Source organism: Mobula birostris, chromosome 6 (genome assembly GCF_030028105.1).
Source record: "Mobula birostris isolate sMobBir1 chromosome 6, sMobBir1.hap1, whole genome shotgun sequence".
In the NCBI taxonomy this organism is placed as follows: Eukaryota; Metazoa; Chordata; class Chondrichthyes; order Myliobatiformes; family Myliobatidae; genus Mobula; species Mobula birostris.
In genome coordinates, this window is record NC_092375.1 from 94,661,477 (window position 1) to 94,681,056 (window position 19,580).

At 42.7% G+C, this 19,580-nt stretch overlaps 1 protein-coding gene across 1 annotated transcript in view; it reads right to left on the reverse strand.

Moving 5' to 3' along the window:
• Positions 1-19,580, reverse strand: part of phex (phosphate regulating endopeptidase homolog, X-linked) — an 87,967-nt gene that overhangs the window by 37,719 nt on the left and 30,668 nt on the right. Inside the window, exons 9-11 of the mRNA XM_072259725.1 lie at positions 17,354-17,431; positions 6,118-6,221; positions 4,815-4,873 (exon numbers count right to left, since the gene is read on the reverse strand). Of these exons, the coding sequence (XP_072115826.1) occupies positions 4,815-4,873; positions 6,118-6,221; positions 17,354-17,431 (241 nt within the window). The remainder of the gene's footprint in view (positions 1-4,814; positions 4,874-6,117; positions 6,222-17,353; positions 17,432-19,580) is intronic.

Here is a 19,580-nt window from a genome sequence, read left to right on the forward strand (position 1 = left end):
ACAGTTTAAGAATAAGGGGTAGGCCATTTAGAATGGAGTTGAGGAAAAACTTTTTCACCCAGAGAGTGGTGGATATATGGAATGCTCTGCCCCAGAAGGCTGTGGAGGCCAGGTCTCTGGATGCTTTCAAGAAAGAGATGGATAGAGCTCTTAAAGAAGGTGGAATCAAAGGTTATGGGGATAAGGCAGGAACTGGTTACTGATTGTGGATGATCAGCCATGATCACAGTGAATGGCGGTGCTGGCTCGAAGGGCTGAATGGCCTACTCCTGCACCTATTGTCTATTGTCTATTTGGCAACTGCTCTGTCCAAGATTGCAAGAAATTTTATAGTTGTGAACACTGTCCAGTCCATTGGGAAAAGCAGCCTTGCCTCCATTGACTCAGTCTAGAATTCCTGCTGCTTTGGGAAAATAACCAACATAATCAAAATCCCATCCCACCCTATTTTCTATTCTCCTTTCTTCCCTAAGGCAAAATATACAAAAGCCGGAGTGCATGAACGAAGAAAACATTCTTGATGACAGCTTCCATCCGACTGTTATCAACCCTTCAATGGACCTCTCATAGGCTAAAGCAGGAACTATTGAACTCAACCTCCCAATTACTTTGTAGTGGCCCTCGTACATTCCACTGCATTTTCTGTGTAACTATAACACAATGGTTCCTTAAGGTTGTTATAGCTGGGGATGCTAGTGGAGATAAGCTACCTACTAAATACTCCCAATGGCGTGCATCTCAAATAGCCTCTGACAATCAAATCCAGGTCCTGTCCTTCATGTGTGGCTTAGTTACTAAGTCCAGCAGAACCATTTCTTTTGGCAGGAGAAGGGGCAAAGGTGATTTATGTTGCCTTAAAACCTGTTGCTTTGGGTAGATGGGACGTCAGCCATGGTAGGAGAAGGAAATCTCTAATTTCAAACCTCTACTGGCTTGCAGATATACCCACTCATGGTGAAGCCTTTGGGAGTAAACCCAGAGGAAAAATCCAGAGCTGGAGTCCCTAAGGCAGTCCTATGTTGAGGTCAATGCTGATTGGCAACTCCTGCAACATCACTGGAGCCAAACTCTACTGGTCTCTACCGTTTCTTTGGATTCATCAGCTGCATGAAGGGGGATTTCAACAGCTTGCCCTTCATATCATTACTGTTCTAGCTTGCATATCACATAGACAGCTGGGACATAACATCCATGGTTGAGTCTGACCACTGGAGCACCTCAAGAATAGCACAACATTCTGTATTTTGTTTTAATGACCTCAATATACTTATACATGGAATGGCATACAAGCCATTCTAGTACATGTGACAATAGTAAACTATAAAGTCATAGAAAAGTAACAGCACAAAATCAGGTCCTTCAACACATCTAGTCTGTGCTGAACCATTTAAACTGCCTACTCCCATCAACCTGCATCAAGACCAGAGCCCTCCATACCCCTATAAGTATCTATCCAAACTTCTCTTAAATGTTGACATCAAAATCACATCCACCACTTGTGCTGGCAGCTCATTCCACAATCTCATGGCCCTCTGGGGTAAGGAGGTTTCCCCTCATATTCCCCTTAAACTTCTCACCTTTCACCCTTAACCTATGACCTCTAGTTCTAGTGGGAAAAGCCTGCTTGAATTAACCCTGTCTATACCCTTCATAATTTTGTACACCTCTATCGCCTCTCCTTGCAATCTTCTACATTTCAAGGAATAATGTCCTAACCTATTCAAACTTTCCTTGGAATACAGGTCTTCCAACCTAGCAAAATCCTTGTAAATTTTCTCTGTACTATTTCAAACTTATTTACATCTTTTCTGTAAGTAGGCAACAAAAATTGTGCACAATACTCCAAATTAGGCCTCTCCAATGTCTTTTACAACTTCAACATGAGATCCCATCTCATGTACTCAATACAATGGTTTATGAAGGCCAATGTGACAAAAGCTTTCTTTATGACTGTATACCTGTGATGCCGCTTTCAATGCATTATGGATCTCTATTCCCAGATCCCTTTGTTTGACCACACTCCTCAGTGCCCTACTGTTCACTGAGTAAGACCTACCCTGGTTTGTCCTCCCAAAGTGCAACACCTCACACTTGTCTACATTAAATTCCATTTGCCATCTTTCAGCCATTTTTCCAGCTGGTCCAGATCCCGTTGCAAGCTCTGATAGTCTTCATCACTGTCCACTACACCACCAATCTTTGTGTCATCTCCAAGTTTGGTGATCCAGTTAACCACATTATCATCCAGGTCATTGATATAGATGACAAACAACAACGGACCCAGCACCAATCCATGAGGCATTCCACTCATCACAGGTCTCCAGTCAGAGAGGCAACCATCTACTACCGCTCTCCAGCTTCTCCCACAAAGCCAATGTTTAAGCCAATTTACTACCTTGTCTTGAATACCGAGTGGCTGAACCTTCCTGATCAGCCTCCCATCTGGGACCGTGTCAAATACCTTGCTAAAGTCCATGTAGAGAATATTCACTGCCTTGCCTTCAACAACTTTCCTAGCAACTTCCTCGTAAAACTCTAGAAGATTGGTTAGACATGATCTACCACACACAAAGCTATGCTGACTATCCCTAATCAGTCCCTATCTATCCAAATATTCATAAATCCAGTTCCCTTAAAACACCTTCCAATAACTTCCCATTACTGATATTGGATTCACTGACCTATAATTTCCTGGTTTATTTTTAAGAGTCTTAAACAACAGGACAACATTGGCTGTCCTCCAACTTTCCAGTACCTCACCTGTTACCTAAGGATGATTGAAGTATCTCTGTTAGGGGCCCCAACAATTTCTACACTTGCCTCCCACAGGGTTTGAGGGAGCACCTTGTCAGGCCCTGGGGATTTATCCACCTCAAGACCTCCTCCTCCTCTGTAATCTGTATAGGGTCTGTGACCTCGATGATGCTTTGACTCACTTCTATAGACTCTGTGTCTGCCTCCTGAGTAAATACAGATGAAAAAAAAACACTTAAACTCTCCCCCATCCCTTTTGGCTTCAGGCATGGATTACCATTCTGATCTTCCGGAGGACCAATTTTGTCCCTTGCAATCCTTTTGCTCTTAATGTACCTGTAGAATCCCTTAGGATTCTCCATCACTCTGTCTGCTAAGGCAACGTCATGCCTTCTTTTAGCCCTCCTGCTTTCTTGCTTGTGTTCTCTTGAATTTCTTATACTCCATAAACATCTCGTGTTTCTACCAGCCTATACTTGCTATGCAGCTTTTTTTTAAAACCAGAGCCTCAATATCTCCTGAAAGCCAAGGTTTCCTAAACCTAAAACAAGAGAAAATCTGCAAATGCTGGAAATCCAAGCAACACACACACACACACACACACAATGCTGGAAGAACTCAGCAGGCCAGGCAGCATCTATGGACAAGAGTACAGTTGACGTTACTCTTTTCCATAGAGGCTGCCAGGCCTGCTGAGTTCCTCCAGCATTGTGTGTGTGTTCCCTCAACCTGTCAACTTTACCTTTGATTCTGACAGGCTCATACAAGCTTTGTACTTTTAAAATTTCACTTTTGAAGTCTTCCATAATTGCAGATCAAGTATCACACACCCTTGCATTGGGACTTCTAGGTATTGATTAAGGAAACTTTCATGAACTCATTTGACAAACTCTATCCTATCCTAGTCAATCCATGGAAAGTTAAAATTACCTACTATAACAACCTTATGGTTCTTGCAACACTCTGTGATCCCTCTACAAATTTGTTCCTCTGTTGGGTGGTCTGTAATATAGCCCCATTAACATGGTCATACCTTTCTTATACTGTACCTCAGTTCCACCGATAAAGCTCACTAGATGAGTTCTCCAGTCTGTCCTGACTGAGCACTGCCATGACATTTTCCCTGACTAGTAGCACAATCCCTCCCCCTATAATCTCTCCTACTCTGTCGCACTTAAAACGGAACCCCAGAATACTGAGCTGCCAATCCTGCCCCTCCTGCACCCAGGTCTCACTAATGGCTATAGTTTCATAATCCCATTTGTTGATCCATGCTCTGAGCTCAACCGCCTTTCCTACAATACTTCTTGCATTGAAATATATGCAGCTCAGAACATAGTCACACCATGTTCAACCTTTTTCTCGATTCTAGACTTTGTCTGAAGTCTTAACGATTTCCACAACTTCTCCATTATCTGTTCTAGCACTCTAGTTCCCATCCCCCTGCAACTCTAATTTAAAACCCACCACCAAACCCCCCACCCCCAGCACAGAAATAGCCAACCTTCCCACTAAGGTATTAGTCACACTCCAGTTCAAGTGCAAATCTGCTTTTCTGTACAGGTCTCATCTCCCCTGGAAGAGAGCCCAATGATCCAAGAATCTGATGCCCTCCCTCCTACACTAACTCCTTAGCCACGTGTTAATCTGTATTATCTTCCTATTTCTGGCCTCACCAGCACGTGGCCTTGAGATTTTCTTAGCTCTGATGAAATATTATCAACCTCCAACCTTGCTTTTGTTTCTCTCTCCACAGATACTGCTAGGTATTCCTGGCGTTTGTCGTTTTTGTTTTGGATAGTCAATATCTGCAGCATTTTGCTTTTGAACTTCTGGTCTTCTGATCTTTGAGGGCAGGATTTGGCTCTTATTGGGCATTTCCAAGGAATCGCAAACTCTCATCCTCCATCAGTGCTGCCTGCTTCTTCATTGTGGCAAAGGGTGAACAGGTAGTGCAGGAGATGAGAGTTGTTTCCAAACAGTTTCCAAATATTGTAACTCAGAAGATGCAAAGGGACCCACAGCTTTAACCAACTAAAAAAGTCAACCTGAGCACTTACGTATCTGGTTTCTTGACCATGCATAGAAGGCGTTTACTGTGGTGGGATGGGCGAACCATCTGTACAAAGAGGACAAAGTCATTTTAGGGAAATCAATCCAGTAATAATTCCCATCTGTGCCTTCCGTGGGAAGGTTTTGGATTAGGACTTTTCATTGTAGAAACTCTCTAAGGTGAGAGAAGAGAAATTCAAAGGAAAAGGGGGAGAAAAGGTTTTCACACAGATGGGGGTGGGTGCCTGAAATGAGCTGCCAGAGGAGGTGGTGCGGGCAGATACAATTACAATATTTAAAAGGCATTTTGACAGGTACTTGGATAGGAAAGAGGTTGATGGGTCCAGCTCTTGTGCAGGCAAATAGTGTAGATGGGCATCACAGTCAGACCAATGTGCACTTGTTCACCCTGTACATCTCTTACAATCACATATCACTCCTGGATAATAAGAACATTTATTACTACAGGACTACCTCACCGGAGAGTTGCTTGATAGCAATGGAGCTGGACTTATGGCATACAGTTGCTGTGCTGTTGCCTGGACTTGTTATGTACCATTGTGCCAAGATGGTGCACGGTCCAAAAAAAAGGTGCAAGTGATTATCTTGGACATTTTGATCATGATTGCAAGACCCTTTTGCCCATTGGTAACTGGCAAAAACCAGTTCACTGGTTCATTGGTGAGACCAACGGTGGTGGAGATGTGTTGCCTCAGTTGTTGCACCAAAAAAGGCCCTCATGCCTTGAAGTTGCCCATTGCAGTCACCAGTGAAAAGGACGCCAGTTGGCTGCGTGCCATTGGATTTGCTAGTGGGTTGGGTCTGTCCCCTCCTGTCGGTGCTGCTGCTCCCCACCATCCAGAGTTCACTCAGTGCTTGCCTCCAGAGGTTGCTCAGCAATGCCTCCAGTATTCACTCAGTGGAAGAACAAACTGGGCCAGGACAACTCAGAATTGGGCTATGTTTTTTTTTCCCTTTGTGGTGGTATGCTTTTCTGAAATCATAAACGTGTGCTACGTGCTGTGATAATGTGCTTTGCACACTGTCCCTGAAGAAACGCTGTTTTTGTTTGGCTATGTTTTTATATGGTTGAATGGTAATTAAACGTGTGCCTATCAGTTGCCTGGGACTGGTGACAGCCTGTGTTAGTATGTGATCCTCCCTACACTGAGTAGGCAGATACAATAGCAGCGCACCGACCCTCTCACCTTGTGTAATGGGATCCACATTTGCAAGCACTAATGCTCAACAGCTTGCATGTGTTGGCTGGATAAGGAAGTATAAAGAGAATGACAGTATTTACATACTCACTCTGTCTTCGGCCTACGGCGCCTGAGATCTCGGAAATCCAGCTGGGCATAAAACCTAAGAAAACTCAGCAAGTTTCCAAAGTAGTCCGTTGCTGAAATAGTCACCTATAAAGGCAGAGGACAAACCAGGTGAGTGTTCCAAGTAATGAATCAGGCTAGACATGAATCAAAGCAATTGCAGCACAGAAAGAGGACATTCAGCTATCATGTCCAAACCAGCCAACAAGAGTTATTCAAACTAATCCCTCTTTCCATTCAGTCACCAAGTGAACATAATTTAGGATGATAGCATAATGCACAACGTACAGCACAGTACACCCTTCATCTCCATGTCTATGTTGCCTGCATTAATCCCATAACTCTCTATATCCTACTCATTCAAGTTCCTATTCAGATACTCCTTAAATGTTGATACTGTTTTTACCTCCACCATCTTCTCTGGCATCTCATTCCAGATACCACCTACTCAGTGTGAAATATTTACCCCTCACATTCTCTTTAACCCTTGCTCCCACTTTAATCCCCTTCTAGTTTTAGTCACCCCTAGACAATAAACTAATTTACCAAAACATTTCAAATTACCCAAAACTCAGTTTATGCAATCACCCTACAATTATCACTCACATTCCATACGAAATGGACTGTGGATAAACTTCCCTCTCTGTCACATAGATCAGACTCCTCTTTCAATTTACATTCCTGGGCTCAAACATTATTCACTAAACAGGAGGAGTAATGATTGGGTGTAAATGCAAGATAATCTATGTTTCTAAAGGTACAGTGTACCTGTAAATCCCAGCTAATCTGTGCATGATCTCTACTGGTTCAAGTGACTTTGCTGAGAAGACTGTTAGAATCTGTAAGCGGCCTCATAAAACAGAGATTGCTCAGTATTTAAGACCATAAGATATAGGTGCAAAAGTAGGTCATTTAGTTCATTGAATCCATTCTACCACTAAACCATGGCTGCTTTTTTTTCCAACCCCATTTTCCTACCTTCTCCCCGAAATTCTTAAACTCTTCTATCAATCAAGTAACTATAAATCTCTGCCTCAAATACACAAAATGACATGGCCTGTCTGTGGCAATGAATTCAACAGATTCATCACTCTCCAGCTAAAGAAATTTCTTCTCATCTCAGTTTAAAGGGATGTCCTTCATTCTGAGGCTGTGTCCTGAGACTCTGGACTCTCATTAATGGAAAAATATTCTTCATGTGCACTCTATTCAGGCCTTTCAGTATCCAGTACATTTCAAGGAGACTCCTGCCTTATCATCCTGAACTTCACTGAGTACAGCCCTAGAGCTATAAAACTCTCCTCATACACTAAGCCTTTCATTCATAGATTGATTCTTGTGAACCGCCTCTTGACCCTCTGCATTATCATTAGATAATGGGGCCAATATCATTCCAAATACAGTCTGACCAATGCCTTCTAAAGCCTCAAAAGAAATCTTTGCTTTTATGTTCTATCCCTCTTGAAATGAATGCTAACATTGCAGTTGCCTTCCTCACCACTGACTCAATGTGCAAGTTTAAGAGGATCTTGAACTAGGACAACCAAGTCCCTTTGCACCTTGGATGTCTGAATTCTCTCCCCATTTAGACAATATTCTGTACATTTATTCTTCCTACCAAAGTGCATAACCCCAAACTTCCCTAATTTAAGTATTAATGAGACCTCAAAACACCATAGTGTACATGGCTTGGTATTAATAGGTCTTAGGCATGGATATGGTGGGGACCTGAAGTCACAACAGGTGCTATGAAAATGCAACTATATCTGTGTTGAAATACTCTATGAAAAATGTTACAGAGCAACCGTCTCTATCAAGGAATATGCTTCATAATTAACCAGAAAACTAACTGGCTCGTGCACAAAATACTTTCCAAATTCCATAATCCCAGACTATTTTTAACTGAGTTAAAATGTCCATTTAAAAAAAAACTACCATAAGAGTTGCTAAGATATAGATTGTATTTTAAAGAGGAGACCAGGTCAAATAAGTAGGAAGGATCTACCAATGAGAGAGAAGGTAGACATAGTTGATTGAAAAGAGACACCAGCAGGGATGATGGTATAGCAGCAATGGCTGGAGTTAAGGAAGTTATTTGGACGATAACCTCTCTTAGCGACAGGAGAAGTACCAGCGGATTGGAGGTTAGCCAATGTTGTTCCACTATTTTAAAAAGGCTTGAACAGAAACTGTGAAATTATCGGCCAATGAGTCTGACATCAGTTGTGGGAAATTTATTTAAAAGATATACAGTGGTGTGCAAAAGTTTGGGCACCCCTGTCAAAATTTCTGTTACTGTGAATAGTTAAGTGAGTAGAAGATGAACTCATCTCCAAAACTCATAAAGTTAAAGATGAAACTTTCTTTTCAACATTTTAAGCAAGATTAGTGTATTATTTTTGTTTTGTACAATTTTAGAATGAAAAAAAGGAAAGGAGCATCATGCAAAGGCACTCCAAGAGATTTGAGCGCTCAGATAACTTTTACCAAGGTCTCAGACCTTAAATACCTTGTTAGGGCTATAGTTCATCTACAATCATCATTAGGAAAGTCCAGGTGATGCAAATTTCAAAGTTTTATAAATACCCTGACTCCTCAAACCTTGTCCCAACAATCAGCAGCCATGGGATCCTCTAAGCAACTGGCTAGCACCCTGAAAATTAAAATAAATGGTGCCCACAAAGCAGGAGAAGGCTATAAGAAGATAGTAAATCGTTTTCAGGTAGCCATTTCCTCAGTTTGTAATGTAATTAAGAAATGACAGTTAACAGGAATGGTGGAGGTTAAGTTGAGGTCTGGAAGACCAAGAAAACTTTACCAGAGAACTGCTCGTAGGATTGCTAGAAAGGCAAATCAAAACCCCCGTTTGACCGCAAAAGACTTTCAGGAAGATTTAGCAGACTCTGGAGTGGTGGTGCACTGTTCTACTGTGCAGTGACACCTGCACAAATATGACCTTCATGGAAGAGTCATCAGAAGAAAACCTTTCCTGCGTCCTCACCACAAAATTCAGCATCGGAAGTTTGCAAAGGAACATCTAAATAAACCTGATGCATTTTGGAAACAAGTCCTGTGGACCGATGAAGTTAAAATAGAACTTTTTGGCCACAATGAGCAAAGGTATGTTTGGAGAAAAAAGGGTGCAGAATTTCATGAACAGAACACCTCTCCAACTGTTAAGCACGGGGGTGGATTGATCATGCTTTGGGCTTGTGTTGCAGCCAATGGCACAGGGAACATTTCACTGGTAGAGGGAAGAATGAATTCAATTAAATACCAGAAAATTCTGGAAGCAAACATAACACAGTTTGTAAAAAAGCTGAAGATGAAAAGAGGGTGGCTTCTACAACAGGATAATGATCCCAAACTCACCTCAAAATCCACAATGAACTACCTCAAGAGGCATAAGCTGAAGGTTTTGCCATGGCCCTCACAGTCCCCCGACCTAAACATCATCGAAAATCTGTGGAAAGACCTCAAAAGAACAGTGCATGCAAGACGGCCCAAGAATCTCACAGAGCTTGAAGCCTTTTGCAAGGAAGAATGGGTGAAAATCCCCCAAACAAGAATTGAAAGACTCTTAGCTGGCTACAAAAAGCGTTTACAAGCTGTGATACTTGCCAAAGGGGATGTTACTAAGTACTGACTATGCAGGGTGCCCAAACTTTTGCTTCAGGCCCTTTTCCTTTTTTACTATTTTGAAACAGTAAAAGATGGAAATAAAAAAGTAATCTTGCTTAAAATATTAAAGAAATGTGTCATCTTTAACTTAATACCTTTTGGAAATCAGGTCATCTTTTATTCGCTTAGCTATATAGTCACAGAAATTTTGACCAGGGGTGTCCAAACATTTGCATGCCACTGTATAAGTATTGGATAGGCCTTGACTGATTAAGCATAGTCAGCGTGGTAAGCTGGAAATATTACTCCACTCTTTAAGAAGGGAGGGAGGCAAATGACTGGAAATGATTGGCTAGTTAGCCTGACTTCAGTGGTTGGGAAAATGTTAGGAGTCCAATTTTATGGATAAGGTTCTGGGGTACTTAGAGGAACTTGATAAAATAGGCCATCTTGCGTGGTTTCCTTTAGGGGAAGTTTGGGCACCCTGCATCTTGCGTGGTTTCCTTTAGGGGAAATATTGCCAGAGAAAGCACAGGCAGGATATTCAAAGGAGATTCAGTGAATGTTGTTTACTTGGATTTTCAGAAGCCCTTTGCCAAGGTATTGCACATTAGACTACTGAACAAGATAAGAGTCTGAGATATGACAAGAAAGATACTAGTAGGGTCAGAAGATTGGCAAGTTGGCAAAAGGCAAAGATTGGGAATAAAAGGGGTCCTTTCTGGTTGGCTGCTGGTAACTAGTGGTGCTCCCACAGTAATAGTTGTTGGATCTGCAACTTTTCACTTTATGAATGAATGATCTGAATGACAGAATTGATGGCTTTGTGGCTAAGTTTGCAGATGATACAAAGATAGGTGGAGAGGTAGGTAGTATTGAGCAAACAGGGACAGATTAGGAGAATGGCAAGGAAGTGGCAGATGAAATATAATGTAGGGACTGAAGGACTAAAAGGGGTAGACTACTTTCTAAAAGGGGAGTGAATTCAGAAACTGGAGGTGTAAATGGACTTGGGAGTCTAGGTTTATAGATCTATGGCATTCTCAAGGGTAAGGGTGAGCAGCCAGGACTCGTGGTGCATATTGGCACCAATAGATAGACAAAGGTGAGTTAAGAACATCGAACATAGAAATCTACAGTACATTACAGGCCCTTCGGTCCACAATGTTGTGCCGACCATGTAACCTAATATAGAAACTACACAGAATTTCCCTACTGCATAACCCACTTTTTTTCTAAGCTCCATGTACCTGTCTAAGAGTCTCTTAAAAGACCCTATTGTATCCACCTCCACCACCATTGCTGGCAGCCCATTCCACACACTCACCACTCTGTGTGAAAAACTTAACCCTGCCATCCCCTCTGTATCTGCTTCCAAGCACCTTAAAACTGTGCCCTCTCGTGTTAGTCATTTCAGCCCTGGGAAAAGTTATCTGGCTATCCACACAATCAATGCCTCTCATCATCTTATACACCTCTAATCCTCCATCGTTCCAAGGAGAAAAGGCCAAGTTCACTCAACAATTTGCTCCTGAAGAGAGATTTTAGGGAGCTAGGTAGAAAGCTGAGAAACAGGACCTCCAGGGTAGTAATTTCCGTGATTGTACCACTGAGGGTAGGAATAGAATGATTTGGCAGGTAAGTGTGTGGCTGAGCAACTGGTGTAGGGGACAGGGGTTCAGATTGATAGATCATTGGGAACTCTTCTGGGGAAAGTACGACCTGTACAAAAGGGAAGGGTTACACCTGAACCAGAGGAGGTTCAATGTCCTTGTGGGAAAGTTGGCTAGTTGTTCGGGAGGGTATAAACTAATTAGGCAGGGAACGGGAACCAGAGTGACAGTGCTGAAAATGAGGTGGCTGATTTACAGGCAGAGGCAAGGTGTATGAGGAGAGGCTGTTGTTAGGGCTGTTGTTGCAGCCAACAGGATAAGTTGCAACATAAAAGACGGACAAAACCATAAGTGTGAATACAGGATTAAAGGTATTATATTTGAATGTGTGCAGTATATGATATAAGGTTGATGAAATTGTAACACAGTTACAGATTGGCTTGTATGACATTGTAGGCATCACGGTATCATGGCTGAAAGAAGATTTTAGCTGGGAGCTTAATGTCCAAGGATACACATTGTATTGAAAGGACAGGCAGGAAGGCAGAGGGGGTGGTGTTGCACTGTTGGAAAAATTGAAATCAAATCATTAGAAGGAGGTGACATAGGGTCAGAAAGTGTTGAATCATTGTGGATAGAGCTAAGGAACTGCAAGAGTAGAAAGACCCTGATGGGAATTGTATGCAGACCCCCAAACAGTCGAATGGGTGTAGTCTAAAAGATACAACAGGAGATAGAAAATTCTTACCAAAAGGGCAACATTACAATGGTCATGTGGGATTTCAATATGAAGGTAGATTGGGAAAGTCAGGTTGGTGCAGGACTCCAACAGGGAGAGTTTCTGGAGAACCTATGAGATTTCTTTTTCGAGCTGCTCATGGTTGAGCCCTTGAGGGGATCAGCTATTCTGGATTGGATGTTGTCCAGAACCAGAATTGATTAGAAGGCTTAAGATAAAAGAACCCTATGGGGTGAGTGATCATAATATGATCGATATTTGAGGATTCCTTCTTGCTTTTTTAACCGTTTTTAATGGAGGTCGGGTTTGAGGACGTGATTGTTTTAAGTTGTTTAAGTCTACTTGATACCTAGTTAGCCCATTGCTTTGCTTTGCTTTTTAGATTAGTTGCACGGTGGGTTTTTTCTTCTCTTCACTGATATGTATGGAAAATTAGTATACTATATTACCTTGTTATTTTATATCTAAACTGCACTGTGTGTACTAACTTTTTTTTGTGTATTAATATCTCTTGCAAATTTATATCGCAATAGTGTATTAGTGTCTACATGGTTTACTTTTTGTGTACTAATTTAATAAAAAGATTTAAAAAGAAAGATATTTGAGGAGAAGTCAGAGTAAAGAAGTAAAGGAAGTACATTGGAGAAAAGGAAATTACAGAGCTATGCAGAGAAGTTGGCTAGAACTGATTGGAAAAGAACTCTGGCAGGGCTGCTGGCAGAGCAGCAATGGCTGGACCTTCTGGAAGTAATTCAGAAGGCAAAGGATATATATATCCCAACAAGAAGCAAGTATTCTAAAGGCAAGATGACACAACTGTGGCTAACAAGGAAAGTCAAAGCCAAAGAGAGGACATATAATAGAGCAAAAATTAATGGGAAGTTAGAGGATTGGAAAGCTTTTAAATAACAACAGAAGACAGGTAAAAAAAGTCATTAAGAAGGTAATGTCATACAGGAAAGGCTGGAAAAAGACCCAAGTGCAAGACACAGACACTGAAGTACTAGGGACAGGACTAGGATACAGGGTGAGGGCAAGGACATGGACAGGAAAACCGGGAACCTGGAACAGGACTGAACAAGAAAGCTAGGAGACCGGGCTTGGACTCCAAGCCAGAGACTGGACAAGGACCCAGAACCTGGGTCTTGCCTCTGGCTCAGACCCCAGAACTAGGCAAGGACGAGGCTTGGCAGGAGGCTGGAGGCTAGAGACTTGAGGTGAGGCTTGGCAGGAGGCAGGAGGCTGGAGACTTGAGACAAGGCTTGGCAGAAGGCAGGAGGCTGGAGACTTGAGGCGAGGCTTGGCAGGAGGCTGGAGACTTGAGGCAAGGCTTGGCAGGAGGCAGGAGGCTGGAGTCTTCAGGCTTGAGGTTAGAGACTAGAGGTGAGGATGGCAGGAGGCAGGAGGCTTGAGTCTTCAGGCTTGAGGCTAGAGGCCAGAGACCCGAGGCAAGGCTTGGCAGGAGGCAGGAGGCTGGAGTCTTCAGGCTTGAGGCTAGAGACTAGAGGTGAAGCTTGGCAGGAGGCAGGAGGTTGGAGTCTTTATGCTAGAGGCTAGAGACTTGAGGCAAGGCTTGGCTGGAGGCCGGAGGCTAGAGGCTTGGCTAGAGGCTTCTCCTGGGCAGGGCGCGGTATTCCACCCAACAGAGGCAAGGGACAGGAAGGGACAGAACCAACCGTAGGTAACGGCAAGACGGCTTGGCTTACACGACGGAGGCAAGGGACAGGAAGGGATCTAGGTACAGGGTGGCTCCAGGACAAGACTGAAGGCGAGAAGAGGCGAGAGTTACTGGCAAGACAAGGCAGGGCTTCACGCCAGGAAACAGAAGTCAGGGGAAGGAATACAAGGAGTAAGGACAAGCACAATCCAGCAGCCGCGCCCTGGTCTCTGAAGGTATTTATGCAGTCAGCCCCAACGAGCATCAGCTGCCTCAATTAGAGCTCAACAAGAACAGAAACAGGGTAGACAGAAAAACCTGGAGCAAGGGTCGATGGACTGGACCGTGAACTGGAATACAGACTTCATGGACCGGACCATGACAGGTAAAGGTAGAATATGAAAGTAAGCAAGCTAGTAATATAAAAGGGGATACCAAAAGCTGCTTTAGATCCATAAAGTGTAAAAGAGAGGTGTGAGTGAATATCGGACTGCTGGAAAATGATCCTGCAAAAGTAGTAATGGGGGACAAGGAAATGACAAGTGAATTGAATAAGTATCTTGCATCAGTGAAAGACACAAACAGTACAGTGGAAGTTTCAGGTGTCAGGGGTCATGAAATGTATAAAGTTATCATTACTAGAGAGAAGGTTCTTGGGAAACTGAAAGGACTGAAGGTAGATAAGTCACCTGGACCAGATGGACTACACCCCAGGGGTCTGAAAGAGGTGGCTGAAGAGATTGTGGAGTCATTAGTAATGATTTTTCAAGGATCACTAGATTCTCAAATTGTTCTGGAAGACTGGAAAATTGCAAATGCCATTCCACTCTTCAAGAAGAAAGGAAATTATCGGCCAGTTTAGTCTGACCTCAGTCGTTGAGAAGATGTTGGATTCAGTTGTTAAGGTTGTGGCTTTGGGGTAATTGGAGGCACATGATAAAATCGGCTGTAGTCAACATGGTTTCCTAAAGGGAAAATTTTACCTGATGAATCTGTTGGAATTCTTTGAAGAAGTAACAATCAGGATAGATAAAGAGGAATTGATTGTTGTGTACTTGGATTTTCAGAAGGCATTTGATAAGGTGCCACACATGAGGCTGCTTAAGAAGTTACAAGCCCATGGTATTACAGGAAAGATTCTAGCATGGATAAGGCAGTGGCTGATTGGCAGGAGATAAAGAGTGGGAATAAAGAGAGCCTTTTGTGGTTAGCTGCCGGTGACTAGTGTTGCTCCACAGGGGTCTGTGTTTTTACATTATATGTCAATGATTTGAAGGATGGAATTGATGGCTTTTTTGGAAAGTTTGCAGATGATACAAAGATAGGTGGAGGGGCAAGTAGTTTTGAGGAAGTATAGAGGCTACCATAGGACTAAGACAGATTAGGAGAATGGGCAAAGAAATAGCAGATGGAATACAGTGTCGGGAAATACAGGTGCAAAGGGACTTGGGAGTCCTTGTGTAGGATTCCCGAAAGGTTAATCTCCTTTATGGAAATGCGATGTTAGCAGTCATTTCAAGACGACTAGAAAATCAAAACAAGGATATAATGTTGAGACTTCGCACTGGTGAGGCCTCACTTGGAGTATTGTGAGCAGTTTTGGGCCCCTTAGAAAGGATGTGTTGAAACTGAAGAACGTTCAAAGGGGTTTCACAAAAATGATTCCAGGTTTAAATGGCTTGTCATATGAAGAGCGTTTGATGGCTCTGGGTCAGTATTCACTAGAATTCATAAAAATGAGAGTGACCTCATCAAAACCTATCAAATGGTGAAAGACCTTGATAGAGTGGATGTGCAGAGTTGTTTCGTATGTTGGGAGAGTCTAAGACCAGAGGACACAGCCTCAGAATAGACTGATGTCCTTTTAGAAAGAAGATGAGGAGGAATTTCTTTAGCCAGGGAATAGTGAATCTGTGACATTCATTACCATAGGCAGCTGTGGAGGTCAAGTCTTTGTGTAGATTTAAGGCAGAGGTTGATAGATTCTTGATTGGTCAGGGCTTGAAGGGATACAGGGGAAAGGCAGGAGATTGGGGCTGAGAGGAAAAATGGATCAGCATGATGTTCTACCAGTCTGTTGTCACCAGTACAATTTTCTGATTGGTGATGTGCTGGGGCAATGGCATCAACACGGGTGATGCCAACAGGCTCAATAAACTGATTAGAAAGGGTATCTCTGTTATAGGAGTCAAACTAGACACACTGGAGTCTATGGTATAACAAAGGACCCTATGGAAAATCCTGGCAGTTCTGAACAATGTTTCTCACCCTCTGCATGTCTCCTTGACTGAACAGAGTAGCACTTTCAGTAATAGACTAAGACAACTGCGCTGGTCCAAAGAACGCTATATGAGGTTATTCTTACCCCTGGCCATTTGTTTCTATAATGAGTCAATCTAAAGCTGGGGAAGTGATGACTCACTCCTGTTCGACTGTTTGTGGTATTTTTTATTCTTTGATATTTCTCTTCTAATATTTATATCTGTGCACTTGTAATGCCACTGTGACACTGTTGTTTCCTTTGGGATCCTAAAGTATTTATCAATCCCTATCCATGAAATGGTAGAGCAGACTCAATGGCCTAATTCTGCTCCTGTGTCTTATGGTTAAATGTTAGAGTCCATTGATCTACTAAATCAATTACAGCCACTATCTACCCACAACTAGTTGATAGATAGATGACTCTGATTAAAGGTGTATTGGAACTAGAAGATGGAATAGCTTACTTCATAAGGCGATAGGGAGGAATTTCATCTCCCAGGAGGCAGTGAGTGTTTGGAAGTACCCTGCCCAGAGAGCTCTAGAGAGAGGATATTGAATATGTTGAAAGCACTAATGAAGGGCTTCAGCCCGAAACATTGACTGTTTATTCTTTTCCATAGATGCTGCCTGACCTGCTGAGCTCCTCCAGCATTTTGTGTCTGTTGATTTGGATCTCCAGCATCTGCGGATTTTCTCTTACTTGACGTCAAGCCAAGTTCATTTCAACCACATGTTACTACATGGCTTGAGGCCCCTCTTGTTCCAAGGAGAGTGGTCTGTTTCTGCTACTGTTTTTTACACAATGATCTAATGGTTGTACTGACATAGTCTGCTCCCTTTCAGTGCACCCACAGAAAGAATAACGGCCAAAAAGATCAATATTAACTGTTGACAGGAGGTAGCGGCCAGCTTGAATTACTTGTTCCTTGGTTTAAAGCATTTTGATTTGAAGAGTAAAGGACGTTGTGTTCTGATCTAGGGCCAAAGAACTGAGGACAACACACTGCACCTGTGTTTTCTCCCTGTAGGTGCTAGATGAATGAAATACATAACTGAGCTGGTTTCTGTATAGCCTAAATAAAATTCCACCAGCTCTAGCCAAGATTCTCATTAATACAAAAGCAATTCATAAAACAAATTCTGAGGGACCTGTGATATTTAGTATTTAAAAATAAACATGGGTTTTCCGAAGACAAAGATTTCCCTTTCTTTTATTTCCTTTGAATCCACTTCCACTTGTATTTCTGATCAATGGTGTGCATAGAATCTTGCTGAAATACAAATTGTAACAAAGCATCAGGGGGCAATCAGAACTTGGATACTTTACATTTCTGTACTTGTTATTAATTGCATCGTCATTCAGAATGAAGTTGGGATATCCAATCTTGGCGAGAATAGCCTTAGCCTACAAAGAAAAATGAAGAAATTACTGACAGTTGAATTTACCACTAGTAATTACAGGCTAATCTAGTTTCCTACAGGCTTGAGAACTTTCCAAAATGTGAATACCCCTGCTGAAGGGAAGGTTTATTCCCCCATTCTGCATTTAAACTTTGACCCTTCTTCTACAGGTGATGGTACTTCGATGATAGACCTAAACCGGCCCTCATCTCCTTTGCCAAGCAAAGAGCTGATGTCCACTGGGGTCTTGGCTATTAGCCCCCTAGCCAGCGAACTTGTCTGCAAGCTCTTCTATTCTGAAGTGAACTCAGCCTCTACTAAGAAAGTCTCAGGCACACTAGAGCAATGTGTAGATTGACTATGTTCCTTATCAGTGAGTTCTGCCTTGCAGTGTTAGCAAGAGCCAGCGCTGAAGGATCAAGAACCAATTTCACTTTGAATGCTTGGCTGCCACAATCAGTTATCCCTGTGGAGAAGTAATGATGACATTCTATAAAAATTCTGTGGCTCAGAAAGGAAGGGGGAGAAGAGTTGATAAGAGCAGCAGGCTGTCCTGTGGAAATGATAGACACCCAGATGGTATTTCCCCTTCCCAGGTTCCTGGATCAGAGATGTCTTTGATCAGGTACACAGCATTCTAAAGGGAGAATATAAACTGCCAGAAGTCGGAGTACACACTGCTACCAATGACTTGGGTAGGAAAAGGAATGTGGACCTGAAGAGAGAACATAGGGAGCTAGGTAGGAAGCTGAAATGCAGGATCTCAAGATGGTTATCTTTAGATTGTTGCCAGTGCCACACGCCAGTGAGGGTAAGAATAGGATAATTTGGCAGATGAACGTGTGACCAAGAAATTGGTGCAAGGGCAGGGTTTCAGATTTATGGCTCTCTGGATTCTCCTCCGGGGAAGGTATGACAGATTACACCTAAACCTGAGGAGGAGCAGGTTTGTTAGAACTGCGGGGGAGGGTTTCAACAAATTTGGCAGGAAGATGGGAACTGAAGTGATAGGGCAGGAAAACAAGTAGATAATAGTCATAGTCATAGTCATAGTCATACTTTATTGATCCCGGGGGAAATTGGTTTTCGTTACAGTTGCACCATAAATAATAAATAGTAATAAAACGATAAATAGCTAAATAGTAATATGTAACTTATGCCAGGAGATAAGTCCAGGACCAGCCTATTGGCTCAGGGTATATGATCCTCCAAGGGAGGAGTTGTAAAGTTTGATGGGCGTACAAAATATGTACGGAGACTGTCCAGAGTTGATAGGGCAATAATTGCAGTCAGTGGGATGGGTTGAAATATATCTTTACACTAATTAGTGGGGTTTGGTTTCAATAATTTGGAAGAGTGAGTAGAGTATAAGGTCAAAGGGAAGGAGAGTGCAAGTGAGGTTACAAAAGTCTATAGAATAAATAAAAAGACATAAATTTAGAAAGGGATAATAATTTAACTTATGAGAATATGGAGGCAAAATTGAAAAGGGTGAAGAATATAGAGATGAAGGATTAACTTTCGGTGTACCTAGTATACAGAAAATATAGATGATATTACAGCAGCTCTTTACTTCATCCATCCCTCCCCAAGTTTCACCGATCACCTTGCGTTTCTCTCTCCCCTCACTCCACCTTTCAAATCTACTACTCAGCCTTTTTTCTCCAGTCCTGCCGAAGGGTTTCAGCTCGAAACGTCAACTGGACTCTTTTCCATAGATGCTGGCTGGCCTGTTGAGTTCTTCCAGCATTTTGTGTGTGTTGCTGGGATTTCCAGCAGCTGCAGATTTCCTCATGTTTGTGATTTGATTACTACTCTGCCAGGTCTCTTGGATACTTACCCTGAAGAAGTTTACATCTTCCCGTCGACTCTCTCTCACTGCTCGCCCTCTGTGATCCCTGCTGTTCTCTGACTCTTTGACCACGTGCTCGCCCAGACCCACTACTACAACCATGTACCCTTCTGGGAACACGTCTTTGCCGCCAGCTTAGACCACATGGTGTCCAGATTCATGTTCTAGCTTCTCGATTGGGATCCTCTGAGGACCTCAGGTACTCACATTCAATTGACTGCTTCTCCCACCATGTTCTACGTGCCACGCTTTCCACCAGGAGGAGGTACCTGGTGTCCCTATGCCAGTCACTTCCACAATT